This window comes from Magnolia sinica, chromosome 15 (assembly GCF_029962835.1).
Source record: "Magnolia sinica isolate HGM2019 chromosome 15, MsV1, whole genome shotgun sequence".
Taxonomy (NCBI): Eukaryota; Viridiplantae; Streptophyta; class Magnoliopsida; order Magnoliales; family Magnoliaceae; genus Magnolia; species Magnolia sinica.
Genome location: NC_080587.1, coordinates 16,683,014 through 16,705,539, shown reverse-complemented (window position 1 = coordinate 16,705,539; position 22,526 = coordinate 16,683,014). Strand labels below are relative to the sequence as shown.

The 22,526-nt window shown below is 39.4% G+C and overlaps 2 protein-coding genes across 2 annotated transcripts in view; one reads left to right on the top strand and one right to left on the bottom strand.

The window, feature by feature from the left end:
* Nucleotides 1-18,589, bottom strand: part of LOC131226830 (protein neprosin-like) — a 52,582-nt gene extending 33,993 nt beyond the window's left edge. The window contains exon 1 of the mRNA XM_058222553.1: nt 18,500-18,589. Within this exon, the coding sequence (XP_058078536.1) occupies nt 18,500-18,589 (90 nt within the window). The remainder of the gene's footprint in view (nt 1-18,499) is intronic.
* Nucleotides 18,590-19,353: 764 nt separating this feature from the next.
* LOC131226829 (uncharacterized) lies at nt 19,354-20,564 on the top strand. The gene is made up of 3 exons (XM_058222552.1): nt 19,354-19,483; nt 19,526-19,716; nt 19,836-20,564. Exons 1-3 carry the CDS (start codon nt 19,354-19,356, stop codon nt 20,562-20,564), a joined length of 1,050 nt encoding a protein of 349 aa, XP_058078535.1.
* Nucleotides 20,565-22,526: the final 1,962 nt, after the last annotated feature.

The window sequence follows — 22,526 nt, the reverse complement described above, 5'->3', positions numbered from 1 at the left end:
GTGGCCCACTTGAATGGACTCCACCATGAGGTAGGTACCTTATCCAAACCATTTAAAAGTGGGGCCCACTTTATATGTGTAGTACCCTGCCATCCATCCCTTGGTGGCCCACCTAAGCAGGCCCACCTCCTAGCTATATGGAAAGTCCAGCGTCCAGGGACCCTGGACGTTGCTGGAAAGAAAACACAAATATCAGCTTTTTCCCAAGCCTTGGGGTGGTCCACTCATATAGGCCCCACCTTGATGCATGTTTTCAATCCATACCATCCATTCCCTTCCCAACCACCTTTTAGGCGTTGAGCCGAAATATGGGACCAATCAGGCCTTCGGGCAGGCCATACCGTAGCAAATGGTGGTCTTTACCATTAAAACCTTCCCTATTGCTTTTATGCGCCGAAACAGGTCCAATATTGGGCTTGTTTTGCTTGTCTAGGGCCATGGAAGGCCATTGGATGGAGTGGATTGCTTGGATATGGACCCCACCAGTAAAATCCTCAAGAAAATAGAAAAAAAAAAAAAACTGAACACAGCAGCTGCTGCTGCTGTGTCAGAGCCGCAGCAGGCGCTGCCTGCGCTCAGCGGGCAGGCGGACTGGCCGCCGTAGATGTTTATATGCTATCTAAACTGTTCATAGGGTGGGCCCCTACCTGACGTGGGCCCACCCCAAAAATCAACTCGATCCAAGACTCAGGTGGCCCACACCATAGGAAACAGTGAGATTAGACTTCTACCTTTGAAATCCTTTTGGGGTCCACAGAAGTTTTGGATCAGGGTGAGATTTGTTTTCACCCTTCAACTGGGCCCATGTGACCTTATCAGCGGGTTGGATGGCATCTAAACATTATGGTGGGCCCCACATGGAGCCCACAGTGATGCATGTGTTTTGGCCACCGTCCAGGCAGACGGTGGGGCCAGCTATGATGTTTGTGTTTTCCCCACCGTCCAGGGACGGTGGGCCCGTGGGTGCGTGCTTGTGTGGTGCGTGCGTGTGTGGTGTGTGCGTGTGTATATTTATATATTATATATATATATACACATATATATAATATTATATGATATATAATATTATATGTACTGTATGTATATTATATACTATATTATATATATTTTTATTGGCGTGGGAGGCCCATTTCATTACTTGTGGCCCATGGTTGAGGCCCACTTTGATTTATATATAAGGCCCATGGGTCGAGGCCATTTAATGCATTAGGGGCCCATGGGTCGAGGCCCATTAAAATGTATTGGGGCCTATGAGTCGAGGCCCATTTGATGCACGTATGGGGCCCAATTGGCGAGGCCCATTTGATACATATAAGGCCCATATGGGTAGGCCCATTTGATGCACGTATGGGGCCCAATTGGCGAGGCCCATTTGGTACATATAAGGCCCATGTGAGCAGGCCCATTTGATGCACTCTAAGGCCCACGGGTTATAGCCCATTGCAATGAACATAAGGCCCATTGATGCGGCCCATTGATGTGGCCCACTTAATGAATATAAGGCCCATGAGATACGGCCCATTTGATGTATTGAAGGCCCAATGAGATATACCTAAGGTTCATTGCAATGTGCAGTCCCAACATGAATCATATAATGATATTTATGACAGTCGTGCCTTGGGAGCAATGGTGGTTTGACGTCCACATTGCAAGTATAGTGTGGTTAAATGTCCGCATTATGACTTTCCCTAGGGCCATTGTTAGGCTCGTACGTCTGATATGTAGGCCGTCTAGGCCCATCTTTGTTATGATTATCATCCATCCCATATAACATGTTTAATTTCCATGATTCATAATCATATGCATCATACGTATGCTTGATATGAGAAATGCCTGATCATAGCATATGCCTTCGGGCAGATGGTTTAGGGGCTCCCGTACAAGGGGTGTTGCCCTACATGAGCGCACGATACGCGCAGGGTTGCTGCATGACTGGATAGTGTGATTCATGCATTCGCATTGTGTGATATGGTTACTGTATGCCCTAGCGACATCAGGGCCGTAGCCTCCACAGACGTATCGTGGTTGGCAGGATTGGATACCGAAAATACTGTTCTACATGGGGTGCGATAGATATCCCTGGGTGAAAGTCCCTAAACCCTTATGGTACCAGGAGGTTGCTCCAACGTCTAGACCGAGTGGATGCATGAGCGCTGAGTGCCGATTACCAGACGGTTGCGCTTTCCACTGTGTCGTGGTCGGTTGGAAGGGGGTGCGGCCTTACCCGCCCGAGAGTAGGGGGCAATGCTAGGCTGAGTCTGACCAGCTCGAGGAATGGGTCCGCTATTGACGAGCCGAGCCCGATATTGGCAGGCGGATAGTGAGGTCTTTTCCACTCACCTTATTGCGCGCGATGGGGCGACAATCTGGCTTGGAGTGTACTAGACCCCGGTGATATTCCAAATTTGAGCCGTATTGACATGTGGACTTAGACGAGGATTTGTATGCTTGACTTGCATTTCGCATTGCATGGCCTTGGTATGGCCGACATCATTCCTTGCACCGCATGGCCTTGGTACGGCTATAGTATTCTTGGCATTCATCAGCTTGTTCCGCATTACTCTGATACTGTATAGCTGCATTACCACCTTGAGCATACACTTTCACCACCCTTTAAGCTTATGCACGACTGTTGCGTGCAGGTGACGTTGGATCGTAGCAGCGCTGAGGCTTAGGCGCGTGGCAGATCATTTTTGGAGTTTTGTTCATCTTCATTGTATTTCCCTTATGCTCATTGTACTTGTAAAGTTTTTGATTATAGTGAAAATGTGATGGAGTTTTTGGTTGTTGTGTGTGGGTTATGCCTTTGGTTATGCTTATTACGAATTAAACTGATGTTGAAAATCCTCCTTGTAGCATCCCAGGATCGGAATCTGGCGAATGGGCGCTGGGAGCGGAGAATGGGGTTCTACGGAGGCTGTCGGCGCCAGATTCGGCGATCGGGAATTTTATGAGCCCGGTCTCCGAGTTTGGGGCGTGACACGTAATGTGTTACGGGTAGCGGCTCTCTTGGTCGGCACGTAATTCCATGGGTTGGTTGGCGTGGTGCACAATCAATGTATGTAAATCGACATACGTGTTACATCAAATTTTCAGGATTAGATGTCACAAATAGTTGCTCCATGAACACATCGTGTTACGTAATCCCCCAACCGCGTGTTTTGTTGCCTTGAGATGTTCGCATAAATTCACGTTAGCGTTGGCCATGCCAGCGAATATCTGTAGTTATGGGATGCGGGTCGAGTTGGATTTCTTATAAATTATATTCCACATTATGACGATCACTATGTATGATGAGCCACACACATTGTGCTAGGCATGCATCTCATGTAGGTTGTTTGTGCATACTGATATCTCATGTATTAGTGGAGTACGAGACGTATCAGTACCCTTTACTTTACCCTTTTATGAATCTCTTGAATTATTGTTAATATTAAAGGATAACCATCACTATAAGTAGGGCATTGACCCTCTCCCAACCATATAGATGATGTAGGTGACGTACAGATCGAAGACTTAGAGGACTACTTCCCTATAGAAAATTATCTTGAAAGCTAAGAAGACAATTTTACTATTTAGTTTTATACTTCCGCTGTGAACTCTGATGTTGTAATAAACCTCTCATTATGAGGGCATTTGATTACTCTTTTTACTCTGATGAAATATAATCAATACAGTTGATTTTATTCTTATGAATGTTACTTTCATGAATGTATTTGGATGTGACCCAAATGGAAAAAAAGGGTACGATTTTCTAAAGTATCTAATTTATACATCATTAACACCCAGCTTCCTCGGGCACGAGTATAAACTCCGGCCGTGAAAATTTCAGAATGTTACACCATGTTATCTCCAAAAATAGAATCGAGGTAGATCGCTCAAAACTGAACATTATAGCTAATCTACCTATCCCCCGAACTATTAGAGATATTAGATCACTTCTAGGGTACGCTAGTTTTTATAGAAGATTCATCAAGGTCTTTAGTGTCATTACCAGACCCTTGACTAATCTTCTTCAAAAGGATATTCCATTTAAGTGGACAGATGAGTGTGTAAGTGCCTTTAATAAAATTAAATCATCCCATACCACTACACCCATCATGCGTCCACCAGATTGGACACTTCCTTTTGAACTAACGTGCGATGCAAGTGATTATGCCATAGGGACTGTTTTGGGCCAAAGGAAAGATAAACGACCCTACGTTATTCACTATGCGAGTAGAACTTTAAACTTGGCCCAAGTGAACTACTCAATAACTGAAAAAGAGTTACTTGCAATAGTTTTTGCTTTGGATAAGTTTAGGTCCTACTTGCTGGGATCCAAAGTGGTCATTTTCACGGACCACTCGGCTTTGAAATATTTGTTATCTAAGAAGGATGCAAAGCTGAGACTTTTGAGATGGATCCTCCTACTTCAAGAATTTGACTTAGAGATAAAAGTTAAGAAATAAGTAAAAAACATAGTGGCCGATCACCTTTCTAGATTAGTGTTAGATGATTCCACTGAGGAGATGCATATCCAGGACACTTCCCTGATAAGCAATCATTTACGATCTCCAAATTACCTTGGTATGCGGATATAGTGAACTATCTTGTAACGAGAAAAATGCCATATCATTAGAAGTCAAAGATAGGAAGCGTTTTGAAACCGAGGTTAGGAACTTCTTATGGAATGACCCGTATTTATATAAATATGAGACTGATCAAATTTTTAAACGTATGTCCTGGAGGATGAAGTTTAGAGTATTATTTCTTTTTGCCACATGAAAGCATGTGGTGGCCATTTTGCTGCTAAGAAAACCATTGCAAAAATCCTATAGTGTAGTTTTTACTGGCCTACCATATTTAAAGACACCCATGCTTTCTGTGTTGCTTGTAATAAATGTCAAAGGTTGGGAAGAGTGTCCCGGTGTAACATGATGCCTTTATCCCCAATTTTACCATTGGAAATATTTAATTGTTAGGGTATTGATTTTATGGGCCCATTTCCATCTTCTTTTGGATTTCTTTATATATTGGTTGGCGTGGACTATGTTTTAAAGTGGATTGAGGCAGTTCCAAGTAGGACCAATGACAATAAAGTGGTCATACGATTCCTCAAGGAAAATATTTTTTCTAGATTTGGAACTCTAAAGGCCATCATTAGTGATGGCGGGTCTTGCTTTTGTAATAAGACATTTGAGGCTTTGATGAAGAAATATGACATCAAGCATAAAGTGAGCACCCCATACCACCCACAAATGAGTGGGCAAGCTGAGATTTCTAATCGGGAAATCAAACACATTTTAAAGAAAACTATAAGGCCAGATAGGAAGGATTGGTCCCTCAGACTATCCGACACTTTATGGGCTTATAAGACTGCTTATAAGACTCCAATTGGATTGTCTCCATACAGATTAGTGTATGGGAAGCCTTGCCGCTTGCCTGTGGAATTGGAACATAGAGCTTACTGGGCAATGAAGAAATTAAACTTTGTTATGGACCAAGCAAGTGGACAAAGGAAATTATAGTTGAATGAATTAGAGAAGCTGAGGAGAGACTCTTATGAAAATTCTAAAATTTACAAAGAGAGGACCAAAGCTTTTCATGAAAAAAATATCCTGAGGAAGAATTTTGAACCTTAGCAAAAGGTCCTATTGTACAATTCCCATCTCCAATTCTTTCTGGGAAAGTTAAGATCAAGATGGACATGCTCCTTCATTGTGAAGAATGTTTATACTTATGGGGCTGTTGAAATTGAGAATCTATGTAATGACAATGTGTATAGGGTTAATGGTCAGAGATTGAAGCCTTATGTGGAAAACTTTTATTTGGGAGAGGAGTCATTCCCTCTTCATGAGCTAGAATATTCAGATTTATGCTTCTAGTCTGACGGAGCATTTATGTAGGATTTGTATCATATTCTTTTTTTTTGTGTCATGTAGCAGGTGAGTTCTTCATGGTAGGTACTATCTATCATTTTTTTTTAATTATTGTTTTCTACATTACATTATCATTACATTGGGGACAATGTAGATTTTAGGTTGGGGGGTGTGGATAGTCATCCATGTGAGGTTTTTTTAAAAAAGGTTTAAGTTTATTTTTTTAGGTTTATAGGAAAAATTTTCAATATTTTTAAAATAATATTTTTATATACAAGAATGTGAACATGATATTATGCGAATTCCAAAGGCAAAGTTAATACTTAGTCTAGGTTAATAGTAATCAGAATTCTGATAACTGAAAATTATAGACTTGAGTTCAATTATCTAATCACTAGTTTAAAGTGAGTTGTAATTTGATGTACTGAATTCACAATATACCCTAACTAACTAAGTGAGGAATATGATATGTGAACTAGAATAACAACTTTTGATTCAAACAAGGTTGAATGAACTAGTACCATTGATATATGTTTAAAAGAGAGAATATTGAAGGAAAAAAAGTGATGAAAAAAGAAATTTTTATTATAGAGTATGAATGTAATGACCATAACAATCGTGTTAGTAATCCGGAGTACGGATACTTGAGTATCTATTACTATTACCATTATAAGTACGATACCTTATGTTATGAAGCAAACCTGGTGGGAATCTTCACCTAAGGGTGGTTTATAATAATGAGGATATGATGATAAAAGAAGAAATGACATGAAGGAAATGAGATAACTAGAGATTTCATATTCTTGGGATGATTGAAAGGAGTTAAGATAGAGAACATGCATATTTCTCAAAGTTGGACTAGTGTCACGGAGCACCTAAGTATATTAGATCATAATAGATCATAATTATTCTAAATTTTGATTAGGCCTCTGAACTCAAGGATGTAATGGATTAGGAAATTGGGATTCTAACTAACTTCAAGCTTAGGGTAAGTATTGTTTCATTTTGGAATTCATATGATGAATTGATGCATAATTGTATAATTTTCTGAGTGTTGAACTATTTTTAATGTTTGTGGGTAACATTTTTGGAAACCCTCACGAGACTATAACTCGTCCACTAGGAGAAATCTAGGGTTTAAAGACTTATTGCATATGTTAAATGCAATCGAGTTACCTGCGAAAGTGGTATAATTAGATTTTTTTTAATTTTGTTTCTAGAATTAATTTTTATTCTTATTTTTATTTTTCTCCGCTTATTTTGCTTGGGATTAGCAAAATGCCGGTTGGAGGTATGTTGAGACTCAAATATTGCATAATTTTTCCCATTTATATATTGGTTTTATGAACATGAATCAGCTTAATATTTTATTTTACTCATGTATGTGTTACAAGGTGAATTTAAGAACTTAGATTGAAAAAGGGTGCTAAAACTATGGATTTGATGCTCAAGAATCACCAAAGCAAGGGATGGATCTTAGGAGAACAAGATTGAAGAATTCACATACCAATGATCCAAGAAAATAAAGTGAGGAATGAAGAGAATTGAAAATTTGAAGTAAAGAATCCTGAAATCGTCATGAAAAAGTATATTCTAAACTCTGAAGTCTATTTTGAAAAACTGCGCAGCGTAAAGACTATTTTAACGAAACTGTGTAGCGAGAAGTCTATTTTGAAAAACTGTGTAAATTTGAGGTGGTTTCTAGAGTTTTTCAACTTTGTACAAAAATTGGAGTTCCCCACTTATAAATAGGGTTTCCCAGGCATTCATAAGCATCATTCAAGGCATCCCAAAGCAAGATTTAGGGTTTTTAAAGAGTTTTTAATTTTATTAAAGTTTTATAAGTTGTTTTTTTAAAAAAAAATTTCAAATATTTTCCACTTGCATTTATTTTTTTCTTGTCGCTTTTTATTTCTGCAATTTAACTATGTTTTTCTAAGTTCTTTCTAGCCCAAGCTAGAAGGGAAGTACATGGGTTTAATAATTCTTTAAGTTATGATGATTGATTGTTTTAATCATAAGAAGAATGGTATATGAATGTTATCTATTGTTTAGGTTTAGGTTTTTTATCCTCGTGTGAGATCCATATGTTTCCATCATATGATATTCACATTGATGTATAGGCTTACCCTAGATCAATTAGATTTCCTACATAGGAGAGGTTCTTAACCTGTTATATTTCTTTGATTTTCATTATCTCATTGATATTGAATTCTTAAAATCACTGGCGCTTGAAAATATATATCAGATTTTCTAATCTTTTATATCATTTATTAAAATATTTAAACTATTTTATTTTCTGATTAGGCTGACCATAGTACTCAGATCCTAGTTGTGTTATCCAAGTCATCATGATTTTGGAACATTAACCTATGTGTGGAACTTTGAAGCTTGGGTGTTATTTTAATTCAGTTGAATTACATCCATTCAAAAATCCTAAAATGAAATCATCAGTTTAGTTATTTATTTATTTATTTATTTATTAGTTTGTTTTGCATTTGATTTTCTCCTTCTCGCAATTCATCTCCCTGTGGGATCGAACCTTTATTCACGGGATATTACTTACGAACCTCTGCACTTGGAGGCAAGCAATCAACATTTTATATAAATCTTAGGAAAAGGAATCATGAGATTTAGTCCTAAAATAACTCATTGATCCGTAACCGAAAATTCTAGATAAGGGACTATGGTTACAAAAATGGAAGGTGTTAAGCACCATTTTCGCTCGTACAAGTGTATGGTTTCTACTTCACAGGACTAAACAAAATATCAGACATTGGATTAGTTTTTGTGCATTGATGATGCAAATGAGTATGCAATAATACAGTGTTGCGATGAGTGCTTATAACAAGTGATGACCCGAGTCAGATAAATTACCCTAACGCACCCACTTGAAGAAATCGATCGAAGCCTATAATTTAGTCTAAGTGTTTTTTTTTTAGCAAGATCTGGTATACCGGCAAGTTATAGAGCATACACTTGAATCTATTAGATAGGTTGGCTGAAGGCGATGTGTAACTAAAGTGTATTAATTAAAATCAATTCCAAGTTGGTTGCAATGTTTCCTATTTAAATAAATGTTTTATGCTTTTTTAGAGATGAATTAGGGTAGGTATAGAACAAAGAGTTGTGGAGCCTCCAAGGATTCCCCCATCATCTTCAATCATTCGGTTCTAGTTAGTTTTTATAATTTTCTTTTTGAGTTTTAGTTCAATCATATCTTTGATTGACTAATCTCTTAGATAGGGCTAAGAGGTGAAGCTTGTAGTTATTCTTAATGTCTTAGTTTACTTTGATTCAACTTACTTTAGCTTTCGATTGCTAACAACCTCTGCCAAAGATGAACATTTGTAGACACCCCACACTGGACTTAGTAGAACAACTGATGGATAGCTGGCGCAGTAACTTTGACACCTTGAGATTTTTTGACAAATCCTGAATGTAAAAAATTCTCCAAGTGTCCGTCGACAGCCCATCAATTGTCGGTTTTCAAGCCTATTTAAACAGGCATTCATCCCCTGTCCAGGAAGAGATAGAAATGTCAAAAGAAATACTCTAAAAAAATTTCTTCGCTTTCGTTCCCTGATAGTGAGGAGATTCTGCCGCCTAGACTCCCTTACAACAACTAATACCTATGCCTAGGTTTTGCCTCAGTCAATCATAACCATCCAATTCAGCAAAGCCCACCTTATCACATCAAAAGTAGAGTCAAGATTAGAGACATTTGCAAATAATATTTTATTTCTTTTACTATGTTTACTTTCTATTACCTTTATTTCTTATTTTGTTTGTAAACACAGAGCAAGGCTAGGACCTTTTATTCTTTTTGCATTTACTTTTTAATGACTTTATTTCTTATTTTGTTTGCTTGCCCATTGTCTTTTGACTCTGTGAAGCAAGGTTAGTATTTGCTTACTTTTTCCTTTTTGCTTGCTTGGACTTCTCGTAGGGTTATGCGAAGCATTACCATATGACAAACATTTTTTGCAAATATATGATTTCTTTGAAAACTGTTCATCTCTTAAAGTAGAGATCACACGAAAGTGCCAGCGAGAGAAGATGACTAACCCCTTCTTGTCCTATAACTGAGACCCTTACTTAGATATCTAGGATTGCAGGCCAATTAAGGAGTCATTCAGGTCGAAGGATTTTCACGATTCTTCGGCCTTACTAGGCAAGTTTACGACTCTCGCCGTTCGTGAACTGTTATTTTGCCAAATCAGCTATTGGCGACTCCAACTATTTCAAACATATTATTCTGGCCATCTTATAAAGGTATTGCATAGCAAAAGAAGCCAAAAATAAAAATAAAAATAAACAAACAGTACACATAAGGCCATTACCACCCAAAATAGATCAACAACATAGAACGACAAAAGCACCATCCCATGAAAGGCAATTTCCCACTGCCATATCCAACACCGTGTGCACATGCGCATCATGGGGAGGGCATTCACAACATGATGTACAAAGAGGACTTGGGAGTGGCGCACTTCATCTTTCTCCTTCCCATTGTCTTTTTTTTTTTTTTTTTTTCTCTTTTCCTATTTCCTATTGGGTATGGACATCCACCACAAAGGCACAGGTGTGAACGTCCAAGGCTTTCTCTCCCTTCCCATTTTGATAAGATCTTAAAAAGAGCTTGGGTTGGAGGAGGATATGCCTTATATGATGCTCCACTACTCTATAAACATATACGCACCTTGCTTGAATGATGTCCATATACTTTCCTACTCCATTCACTCCAACAATCCAAACTCCTTCACTATCAATCCTTTCGACTAGTTCTATTTTCCATCATGATAGTACTTTTGGTTGGTCTAAATCTTTGTTGTGCTGGATCCCTCTAGTATGATTTTTTTATCTGCCCTAGCATATTACCTGGACATGGTTTCTGACGTTCAAGGCTTTTTGATCTCACAGTACAAGTTTTGATTATGTGTTTCTTCTTTTATCTTCCAATTCCAATTAGATCTTATATCTAATTGTTGGATCTTATATTTTCAATTATCATAGTAGACCAAATATGGAAATATGAATCATTATGCACCTACAAATCATTCGCAAACCCGTTTGGACACACTTGTATGTTATTGACCGACTTTTCAATATCCCACATCTGAATTTGAATATGATCATTTGTCTTTCAATATGATCTTCTAATTTTCTGCGTTGCTTGTCTTATATTGTCATTAATTACAATTTATAGGTGTTTCTTTCAAATAAAAATATACCATTTCCTTTCAAAATTTGTTCTCTCGAACCACCTTGAGTGTGAGGAGAGTGTTAAGACATATATTCAAATGCAAACCTGATTAATTGAAAACAATTTATATTTCAAGCTCGATTATTGATTAATAATCTATTAGATTTAATTAGCTACATCGACAATACACACACGACTATAAATCAATTTGGGTCAGGTACTCATTTGTGCGAGAATATATAATATTTAGTTTTATCCTTTATTTGGGATGTGTTTGGTTCAACGAAATATAATAAAATTTTGGATAAAATTAGACTGATTAATCACGAAATTTCATGATTCTTGTTGCAACCAAACACACCCTTAATTGTATTTATCATTGAGAAAACATAGAAATGACTGTCCTAATTCATACTCCAAATTAGACCCGAATGGATAGCTGAATCCAATTAGATCTGGCTGAAAATTAATATCTGTTTTAATTTCTTCAGAGAAATCATTGCAATCCTCCTCCCTTCCAAGTGCTTACTGCTATTCCCATCATTTCAAACATGAAAACAGGAATTAACCTGCCAACCCATCATCCAACTTTAGCACCACCGCCAAGAAGATCATGGCCGTTGAGTGTGCCATGCAAAAGTCAATGTATAAATCAACAATTTTCTTTTGGGGAAAAGAATTTTATTAATTTGGTATCTTCACATGCATGCTTACTAAGTTCTACGAATGATTAGATTTTTTTATTTTATTATTATTATTTTTTTAATCTTCTCTTGGTGTCATGTCAATTCTACTTGGGCTCTAGTGGGCCCCACCCCTGGTCAATGAAAAGTACCGGAATGGAGGAATCCACCATATACCACGCATGACCCCATGAATGAATAATCACAGCCGTACAATTAAGGGCATGAATATACACTGCCTTTCCATTCATTTGTCAAGCCCTATTTTGGATCACTTGCAACCGATTGTAGACTAACTTGTGCATTTATACAAGCACTTGGTTGTCCAATAGGGATTTTTACCACAAAATTCCTCAAGAATTTGTGTTTTTTTTTTTTTTTTTTTCCTGAATAATGACTGGACAATAGGAAATTCTAGGGAGATACTTTTGTAAGGAGGAAATTAACAAAATGCCCTCACCTATTGTTTCTTTAAAAGTAATGAAATCGAGAATTGTTGGGCCCATATGGTATATGTATAACATCTGACCCATTCATCATATACAACCCATAACGGTGATCACAAGAACAAAAAATCTGGCCAATATTTTTGGCTTGCCTCATAATCTTGGTAGGATGCATATATTGGATAGTTTAGATGTCATACACATACCATGCAGTCCCACAATTCCTGATTCTCTACTTGTTAAAGAAAATTTAAATAATGACATTTAAGTAATTCCTCCCCTGAAAAGCACCATCCAGGAATTTTAGTTCTTGTACTTGGTCAAATCAGAACTGTTGAGGATATTTCAATAAAAATCATAATTTTAAATTAGGAAAAAGAATAAAGGAATTTTTACAACTAAACTTAAAGGATTTAGATTTTACCAACAACCAATATTTTTTAAATAATTGAAATTACATTACTGCACTTCCTTACTTTTCTTTCCAGCAAAGTGGAAAATGGTAAGTTATGGGGCCACGTGGTATGTGTTTCACATCCAACCTGTCCAGCAGATGCACACAAACATTATTTTTGTACGAATTAGAAACATGAAAAATCTAATTGTAAGGTGAGCCTATACATAAAAATAATGTGCACCGTTCAAAAAATCTCAATTCAAGTGCAGCCCATTTGATGATCTGACTGACCTAATATTTTGCTCATATTAGGATCACATGTACATACGTTTAATGAATGGGATGTTATACGCATACCACGTGGTCCCATAAGTCCCATAAGTCTTATATATATATATATATATATATATATATATATATATATATATAGAGAGAGAGAGAGAGAGAGAGAGAGAGAGAGAGAGAGAGAGAGAGAGAGAGAGAGAGAGAGAGAGAGGCTGACACACAACTACTTGGACCGTGAGTTTTGGTCCAACTAGCTGTGCATTAAATGTTAAAATTTATATTTTCATACACATGTAATGCATCACATGTGAGAATATGTGACACTGATTTTTACATTAGTATGTTGGGAATTATGTGTCATACATTCAAGCCATTTATCAAATAGAGCACGCTAATGAAATTTTATATACTGAAAGTTAGTAAATTGTCATCACCACTAAAACCATACATGTAACTTGAATCTGGACTATTGGAGTAGATTTCTAACAGTTTACTTTTCTTATAAATGATATCATGTTATCAAAAAATATATATATTTTTCCCATATACTTACAATGGACCCTACCCAATTAACGGACCAAATTTGCAAGATACATTGCGCATCACCCAAGTATATCATATGTGTACACCTTCTTTAGTAGTCCTTTGTAAACATTCCCCCTCCTCTTTTCTCTCTCCTCATTTAAACTATTTTTTTCTTATTTAATGCTCTCCGTACGTTTGGAAAGGAGTCATAAGCGGATCCACATGTTGAGTCGCTACTCAAATCACGTCACTAAGTTATGTGGGGCCCACCATGATATGCGTTATATCCATACCACACATCTATTTGGAGAGATCATTTTAGGGCATGATGAAAAGAATGAGGCAGATCCAAAACTAGAGTGGACCCCACCACAGAAAACATTGGGGAGAGTGACGCTTACCGTTGAAACCTTCCTAAGGTCCACCATGATATTTATTTGAGATCCAATCTGTTCACAAATATAACATAAACATTAAAAAAGGGAAAACACAAATATCAGCTCGATCGAGAACTTTTGTGGCCCTTAGAAGTTTTTAATGGTGGGCGTCACCCTCTCCATTGTTTTCTCTGGTGGGGTCCATTGCAGCTTTGGATTTGACTCATTTTTTGGCTCATGCCATAAAATAATCTCTCCAAATGGATGGACGGTGTGGATATAAAACATACATCATGGTGGGACCCTTTGAACTAGGTAACATCACTTCAGTGCCAGTAGAGGTGGGCATCGAGCCGAGTCGAGTCGAGGTGGGCCAAGCTCGGCTTGGCTTGTTCATGCTGTACTCAAGTTTGAGCTCAGCCTCGAGCTCAACATTGAAGCTTGGCTTGTTTGCTGAAGCTGTCAAGTCGAGTTTGAGTCGAGCTAGTGGTTCGAGTCGAGTCAAGTTTACCTCAAGTCGAGCTCGAGCTTGTTGGGTGAGAGAGTAATGGATTCCGTTCTTGATCCTCCTCCATTGATGAAAAATTCAAAAATCTTAATAGAATCAAAGCAAAACCCGATGAAAAAACCAAACAAAGCTTCGAATTGGATGAGGAAATCTATAAGAACCAATCTGTTCTTGATCTTCTTCCACTAGCAGAAATCCAAGTACTAAAAAAGAAACAGAGTAGTACACAGATCAGAAATCCAAGTGAAGAGATCTAGCCAATCAAATCGTTGGATTTCCTTGAAGCTCTAACAAATTTGAAAAGAACCCATCTTGGATTTCTTGGGTTTCTCGCCCAAGAAGTAGATCTCAAGAGATTGAAATCATACTATTGTGGAGCTGAAATGAAAATTAGTGGTGGTGGTAGTTCGGGCGGGCGTGCGGCTGGTAGTGGGTAAAGAAAGAGAAGAAAGGGAAAGGGAAAGGGAAAGGTGGTGCGTGCGGTTCGGTAGAGACTCTAGAGTTTTTTTTTTTTTTAAGGTTAAAACTTAAAATTTATATTAATAATATATATAATATGTAATATTTAATATATTTATTAATTGAGCCGAGTCGAGCTCGAGTTCAAGCTTTGAGTCGAGTTGAGTTCGCGTTCGAGTCAAGTTGAAATGCCCCCTGGTCGAACTCGGCTCGAACTCAACTCAAGCTTCAAATAATTAGCTTGACTTGGCTCGAATCGGCCATTCAAGTCGAGTCAATCTGAGCTGACTCGAGCTGAGTCGAGCGAGTTTTTCGAGCTAGCTCGACTCGTGAACAGCCCTAAGTGCCAGGGAAGACTTATTGGTTTGGGGACGCGGATTTCCTGCGAAAGGTTGTCGCAGGAAGTTCCTGCGCGGGAACCAAGTGGGGCCCACTATTATGTTTGTGAGAAATCCTCCCCTTCCATCCGTTTTTTGAGTTCATTTTAGGACATGATGCCAAAAATGAACCGTATCCAAAGCTCCAGTGGACCGTACTAAAGGAAAATATGGTTAGGGAAATTCCTACCGTTAAAACCTACCTAGGTTCGACAGTGATGTTTACAAGCCATCCATACCGTTAATAACTTCATTTCTACTGGGATGAACTCAAATCACAAATATTATCATGATTCAAAACTTTTGTGGCCTACGAATATTTCAACTATGGACGTTCATTTTTGGCTTCATGTCCTTAATTGAACTCAAAAAATGAATGGACAGGTAGGATTTCTCACAAACATCACAGTGGACCCCACTTGAATTCCCAGCGCAAGAACTTCCTGCATTCCTATTTTGAAGGAAATCCGCTTGGACGCGGATTTGCTTCTTACAGGTTGAGTAGCCGGCACTGAAGTGACGTCACCTAGTTCTTAGGGTCCCACCATGATGTATGTTTTGTATCCATATCGTCCATCCATTTGGAGAGATTATTTTATTGCATGAGCCAAAGAGTGAGTCAGATCCAAAGCTGAAATGGACCCCACCACAGAAAACGGTGGAGAGGGTAACACCCACCATTAAAAACTTCTGAGGGCCACAAAAGTTCTCAATCGAGTTGATATTTGTGTTTTCCCTTCTTTAATGTCTATGTTATATTGTGAACAAGTTGGATCTCAAATAAATATCATGGTGGACTTTAGGAAGGTTTCAACAGTAGGTGTCACTCTCCCCACTATTTTCTGTGGTGGGTTCCACTCCAGTTTTGGATCTGCCTCATTCTTTTGATCATGCCCTAAAATGATCTCTCTAAATAGATGTGTGATATGGATACAACACATATATCATGGTGGGGCCCACATAACTTAGTGACGTGATTTGAGTAGCAACTCAACATGTGGATCCACATATGACTTCTTTCCATACTACAGGGAATGGGGAGCACTAAATAAGAAAAAAATAGTTTAAATGAGGAGAGAGAAAAAAGAAGGGGGAATGTTTACAAAGGACCACTAGGTGTACACACATGATATATTTGGGTGATGCGGAATGTATCTTGCAAATCTGGTCCGCTAATTGGGTAGGGTCCATTGTAAGTATATGGGAATATATATATATATATATATATATATGGGAAAAGGTACTATGCGCTCGACCTCACGAGTCCGTCTCATAAGGTCGAGCTGTGTGGGCCCCACCGTGATGCGTTTTAAACATCTACCCCATCAGTCAGATGCACCATTCCATCGTGGGCCTAGGTCTCAAAAATCAAGTCAATTCGTGACTTGTGTGGGCCACACCACATACAGAAGTGGGGAGGGGCCGTGCACCATTAAAACATTCATAATCATTTTTTGGGCCCACCAAGATGTGGTTTGCAAATCCAGCCCATCCATTATGTGTGTCCCACTTGGATGAGGGTTCAGACCAAGTTTCAACAGCATTCAAAACTCAGGTGGGCCCCACCAAGTGCTTTTATATGTTTTAATGGTGTCTTCACGTGATTTTAGATGGTATGGCCCACTTGAGTTCTGTATATGGCTGATTTTTGGGATATCCCATAATTTAAAGGGGACCTATCAAATGCACGGTGTTGATGGTCGACACGCATCATGGTGGGGCCCACACAGCTCGACCTCACGGGAGCTTATCGTGAGGTCGAGCGCATAGTACCTTTTCCCTATATATATATATCAATAGCATGATATCATCTATAAGAAAAGTGAATTGTTAGAAATCTACTCCAATAGTCCAGATTTAAGTTACATGTGTGGTTTTAGTGGTGATGACAATTTACTAACTTTCAGTACATAAAATTTCATTCGCGTGCTCTATTTAATAAATGGCTTGAATGTATGACACATAATTCCTAACATACTAATGTAAAGCTTAATGTCATATATCCTCACATGTGGTGCATTACATGTGTATGAAAATAGGAATTTTGACATTTAATGCACAGCTAGTTGGACCAAAACTCACGGTCTAACTAATTGTGTGTGAGCATTTCATATATATATGTGTGTGTGTGTGTGTGTTTCGAATAAGAAAAAAATGCATTTAATTTGGGATATTATCTTATTCAAACATAACAGAGAGAGAGAGAGTATTATTAATAATCATCATATTTTATTATTACTGAGTTTATTTACATCCTTAAACATCCCTTGATTCTAAGATAGATTATTTAGAATACAGAAATTAAGAATAATCATTATGTTTTATTATTACTGAGTTCATTTACATCCTCAAACATCTCTTGATTCTAAGATAAATTATTTAGAATACAGAAATTGACAAAGTTTAAATATCCAAGTCAGATATCAAATCCGGCAGCACTTCGACTCGCGATTTGATCATCTCTTTAAGAGGGATATGACATAGATCTCTTCTACTGGTTCCTCTCCTTGAAGCTTGGACAGAAGAAATCTGAAGACTTAGCCATTCCAGCAATATATCAACTCTTTTAACATCACAGACTGCAGGGCAATCTGGTTTGCGCGGGTCCGCGCAAACCATTTGGGCCTCCTTTCTCCTACCTTCAGTCTTTCTCCTTTCTCTGCTTCCTCTCCAAAATATTCAATCCCCTCAAATGAAGGGGGAGGGGGTATTTATAGGCCTTCGCATGTGTGGAACCTCGAACTTGGTGCCGTGGGACCCACCTTCCATCAATCTTGACCGTTCATGGGAATTACTTCCTGAAACAGTTGCACACTCCCGCGCAACTGGTTTTTCGGTTGCGCGGACCTGAACAACTGATATCGTTTGCGTGGACCCGCGTAAACCACCTTTAAAGACACTTCCCTGGTTTCTTTTTGTATTTTCTTTCTATTTCCTTACCTTTCAATCTTCTTTTCTTTAATCATTTCTAATTTTTTTATGCTTCAACATATGCCACCTTGATCCTTTCTTTGTTTTTCCAAAATCAACGGAAAAGGATCAATTTCTTCACCATGACAGGGTTTGCGCGGGTCCGCACAATTGAGACCCGCATACCGTACTCGACCGCATGCCCTAAAAATACCCTGACCCTTCATTCATTCTCACTTTTCTCGTACTATAGCGAAACTCTTGCTCCTTCGCGATTTTCTCCCGTGCAACAGCCTTCTGTTCGCGCATGTCTTTTGACCTTTGCACTGATCCGTGCAACTAACTTCAATTGCGCGAGTCTGCGCAATCGGGACTTGATGAAATTTTCAGTCTTTTGAATCTTTTTCCAAGACTTAGACAAATTCCCATCTTTTCTTCCTCATGGCTCGTATCAAACGAACATACCGTCTTGTAGATCCTCCTACTAACCAACCTTCTCACATGGATTGCCTGATTCGTCTTCTTATCGCCCTTCTCCTTCTTCAGATCAACCATCAACCAAATGTACTAAGATCACTTCCTGCAATCCTGCATATTTTCAAGAACCTGTACTACCCACCTTCTATTTCACCAACTGCATTGAAACACTACCATCTCCCATTCATCAGGCCATCGCTATGGGAGACCTAGAGTGGCCTCCAAAGCAGGGCTGTGAATATGAATGGAATGAGTGGTTGAAGACGACTGCCCACATTCGAATGGACAGTCAAAGACCTCCCGCTTGAGAAGACACTTCGCCTGCTTCCCATCCAACGAAGACTCGCCGAAACAAGGCGAAGGAGTTCAAGGAGAAAATTAAGGAGCACAATAAGAAGAAGCTTCAGAACTCATGGGAATCAGTCCGAGTTATTGAGGGCATCATGAAGTTCGATAACCCTCACTCGGAGGGTATGACAGTGATTCCCATCAAACTTTATCACCACCAATCCATGCTCAATTGCGAGCTGCGGGATTACATAGACGGGGAAAAGCTGATGTACACTTCCTCATGGGCAATGAGAGAACCGAACATCCTTGAAGGAATATTACAATTGCATAAGCCGCGACAAAGCATTGGTGAAGTCCACCTCATGATTTTTCTTACCCCTTTCCACAGTCCACACAACCTCTTCCCCACGTATTTTTATGAAACCATCAGACAACGCTTCCGAGATCACGAGCAACTATGGGGACCGGAAGAATTCCGAACAAGGGGTCTATTAACTTCACGACGTTATTACTCAAATTGGGCAGAAGCCATCTTGTAGAAGCATGCAGGTATGCTTGCCAAGATTGGCTTGTACAATGCTATAGAAGTTACATCTCAGTACTTCTATAAGGAACCAACAGTGATGAAGGGTTTTCTTGAGTACTGGTCACCTACTACCAACTCTTTCCACTTGCCATTTGGTGAGATGAGTATCACACTTTGGGATCTTCATTGAATAGCAGGCCTTCCACTAACAGGCAAGTTCTATGATGAATTCGTCCTGTCTAATAGAGAGCTGGCCTTCGTATCTTCCCCTGATCGCAAGCCTTCTATCTCTGAGACCACCATTGAACTCTTCAGAGAGATGGAAAAATTTCCAAACATCCATAAGCTCTCCTTTGCAGTAGCTAGCACATTTCACGAGGGCCCTCAGGTATCTTTAAGTTTTAGGAATCAACTTCCCTTTTTCTTTCTTCCCTTTTTATTATACATTTCCTCATACCAATCTTTTTTACCTTCCCTTGCAGATTAAGTGATTGTTGATCTAAAGAGCTGACAGAGTTTCGTGATAATATTAAGGAGAAAGCAGATTACAGTTTATTCGAGGAACTCGCAGGCTTCTTAGCTTACTGGCTGAGCATCGTGGTACTTCAAAGCTTGAAATGGGTAAATGCTATTCGCCCCACGGTCTTTGTCGTTGCCGATGCTTTAACAGAAGGACACAAGTATTCTCTTGCACCTCCAGTACTGTGTTTTATTTACAGAGCCCTCGGAGATGTAGCCACCCATGTCAAGAACCTTACCATTGGAGCTTCATCAGCACACACTTCATGGCATTATTTCACAGGTTGGCTGGGAGTCTACTTTCCTTGGACTTTCGAAGCGCCAGAGAAGGCGTATGTTCATCCTGCACATCTCCCGCTCTGGTTCTTCCAACAAAGGGTTATGGCCAAAAGGTCATACAACTGGGTGGCCAACAAAATCAGAGATACTGATCAAGTGGATTTCTTCCAATTCCGTCTCCATCTCTATATCGAAGATACAAACATGGTGGACCAGGCTAAACTCATAGTAGCAGAAAGAGCTTTCTTCCTCTCCATTCGCTCTTGCAGTTTACCCCTTCGAGAAGGAACAAAGTTTTGGCGAGAGCCCTATTATCCCAGTCGCTTCGCTCGTCAATTTGGCTACGACCAAGCTGTGCCAGAAGACTGCGGATTGGTCACTAAGAGAATGTGTTGCTACGGAACCAGTCCTATTAATTGGGCCATGATATGGAAATAGCTGTTAGGCAGTCACGTGGATTCTTTCTTCATAATCTCCGGTTGCGACCGTACAGTTCGTACTTCTTATAGCTAGATGCGGTGGTGGGATCACCAGTCATTCTTGGTCAACAATTGTTTACCAGTGGATTCACCCATCTAGCTTCATCCGCCCAGGCTGAGGGGCAGAAAACTTGAAGACAGAATCGGCTTCATACCAGAGAAGAGTCGCGTATCTCATCACGGTGAAATTTATATAAAGATATCGCTAGAAGATCTAATCTGTGAGAAGAAGCCCATTAATATTTTGAACGGCTGGATTGCTCATGGAGTTTTGATGGAATTTGAGCAACTCCCTCGTGACTTTGGCGACTGAGTCACAAATGCTATCGAAGGAACATCTTCTCCTATTCCGTCAGAAACTGTAGCAGCTCAAGATGAGCCAGCCCCTCCTTCATAGCCTACTCCTCCTGGTTCATCCTCTCCTATGACCAGGTCTCGAGCACGCTTGCAAGCGTCGCCATCCGTTCCTCAGGAAGGAGGCAGACAGGTCTCTACATCCCCTTTGGTCCCAGCTAGCAGAGAGCCTCAACTAGAAAGTAGCTGAGCTCCTTCTTCTAAAGGAAAGCAAGTTATGATTAAAGAAGTAGACGAAGAAAGCTTAGGAGATGAAAGTTCAGCTTCTTCATCAGAGGGTACTGCTTCTATGGAATATGAAGATGATGAGGACGATGAAAGCGGCGAGGATAAAGATGATTATTTCGAGGAAGGAGAAGTTGATATAGATGAAGAGGAGAATATAGTTGCGGAAAATGTTGAAACAGAACACCCTCCTGTGGCTTCTGAAACTCTTCTTAGTGCCAATATTCCTGTAAAGTCTCCTGCGACAATAGAGGAGGAAGAAGAACCTTTAGATTATGCAGAGTACGAATATTCACCTGGTAAGGAAAATTTATTTTCATATGTATTTATATGCATATTTAGTGATAGTTATCTCATTATCATCATCATATTTTATTTCAAGTGCTCATGTTGCAAATGTTGAGACGAGTGATACTCCACCCATAAATCCTCCTATAACTGCACCGGTGATTTCGCTAAGGGCTCCTCTAGTTCCATTGGTAGCACCGAAAGTGGTAGCCCATGAAATTATCTTTCCAATAGAGCCTACTGATTTGCCCACTCCGACTACTAGGATTCAAGTACAGAGGTCAGGGCGCCTTCCTTTGCTGACATGCTAGGAGCTGGCCCTTCTACAGTTCAGGAAATCTCGCCTCCTAGTAGTCATACTTCGGCGGCAGGTAAATATATATTGATCACTTTATTGAAAGCTATACATCTCCTAACTTTTTTATCACTATTTTGACTTCTTTCCTTCTTTATGCTACAGGAACTCCTCCTTGTAGTGGGGCAATAAGCTCTAAGTCTGTGGCTACTGCGTCTGAACTGCTGTCATTTGTAAAGATTCCCACCCACAAGATGCTTCTGATGAAGAATTCTCTGTTAGCAATAGCTCACATTTTCATAGACCCTGAGCAATGGTTGGACCTGAATATTGCCATTGAAATTCTGGAAAGCTCTGCAAGAATGGCGAAAATCAATATTTTTACTCTGCGTGATTCTCTTCTCAAATTCCGTGACTCAATCATCTCTTTAGCATCAGCGGAGAACGTCACAATTGCTCCTAAGGTCTTGAAATATGGGAAGCAGTTGACTCTGTCCAAGAAAAAGGCTTCTCTTATTGCTTCCGCTATTTCTGAATTTGACCAGGAACAATTGGTTCTTCAAGAACAGCTGAAGGCTTATAGTGATGACAGAGTGGTGATTTGGGATCGTATCACTGCCCTGAAAGAGGAGATTTCGCAGCTAAAGTTGAAGGATTGCGAGAAGGAATCATCCATAAAGGAGATCGAGGAAAGTATACAAGTCAATATTCAGTCTGCTAATGCTCAGAAATCCGAACTGCTCAAGAGCGAAGAGATGA

Bases quoted from the DNA above. Each gene is read 5' to 3' on its own strand.
- LOC131226829 (XM_058222552.1), top strand. From the start codon at position 19,354: ATGCTTGCCAAGATTGGCTTGTACAATGCTATAGAAGTTACATCTCAG. The intron at 19,484-19,525 runs GTGAGATGAGTA...ATTGAATAGCAG, and splicing joins CTCTTTCCACTTGCCATTTG to GCCTTCCACTAACAGGCAAG. The intron at 19,717-19,835 runs GTATCTTTAAGT...TGATCTAAAGAG, and splicing joins CATTTCACGAGGGCCCTCAG to CTGACAGAGTTTCGTGATAA.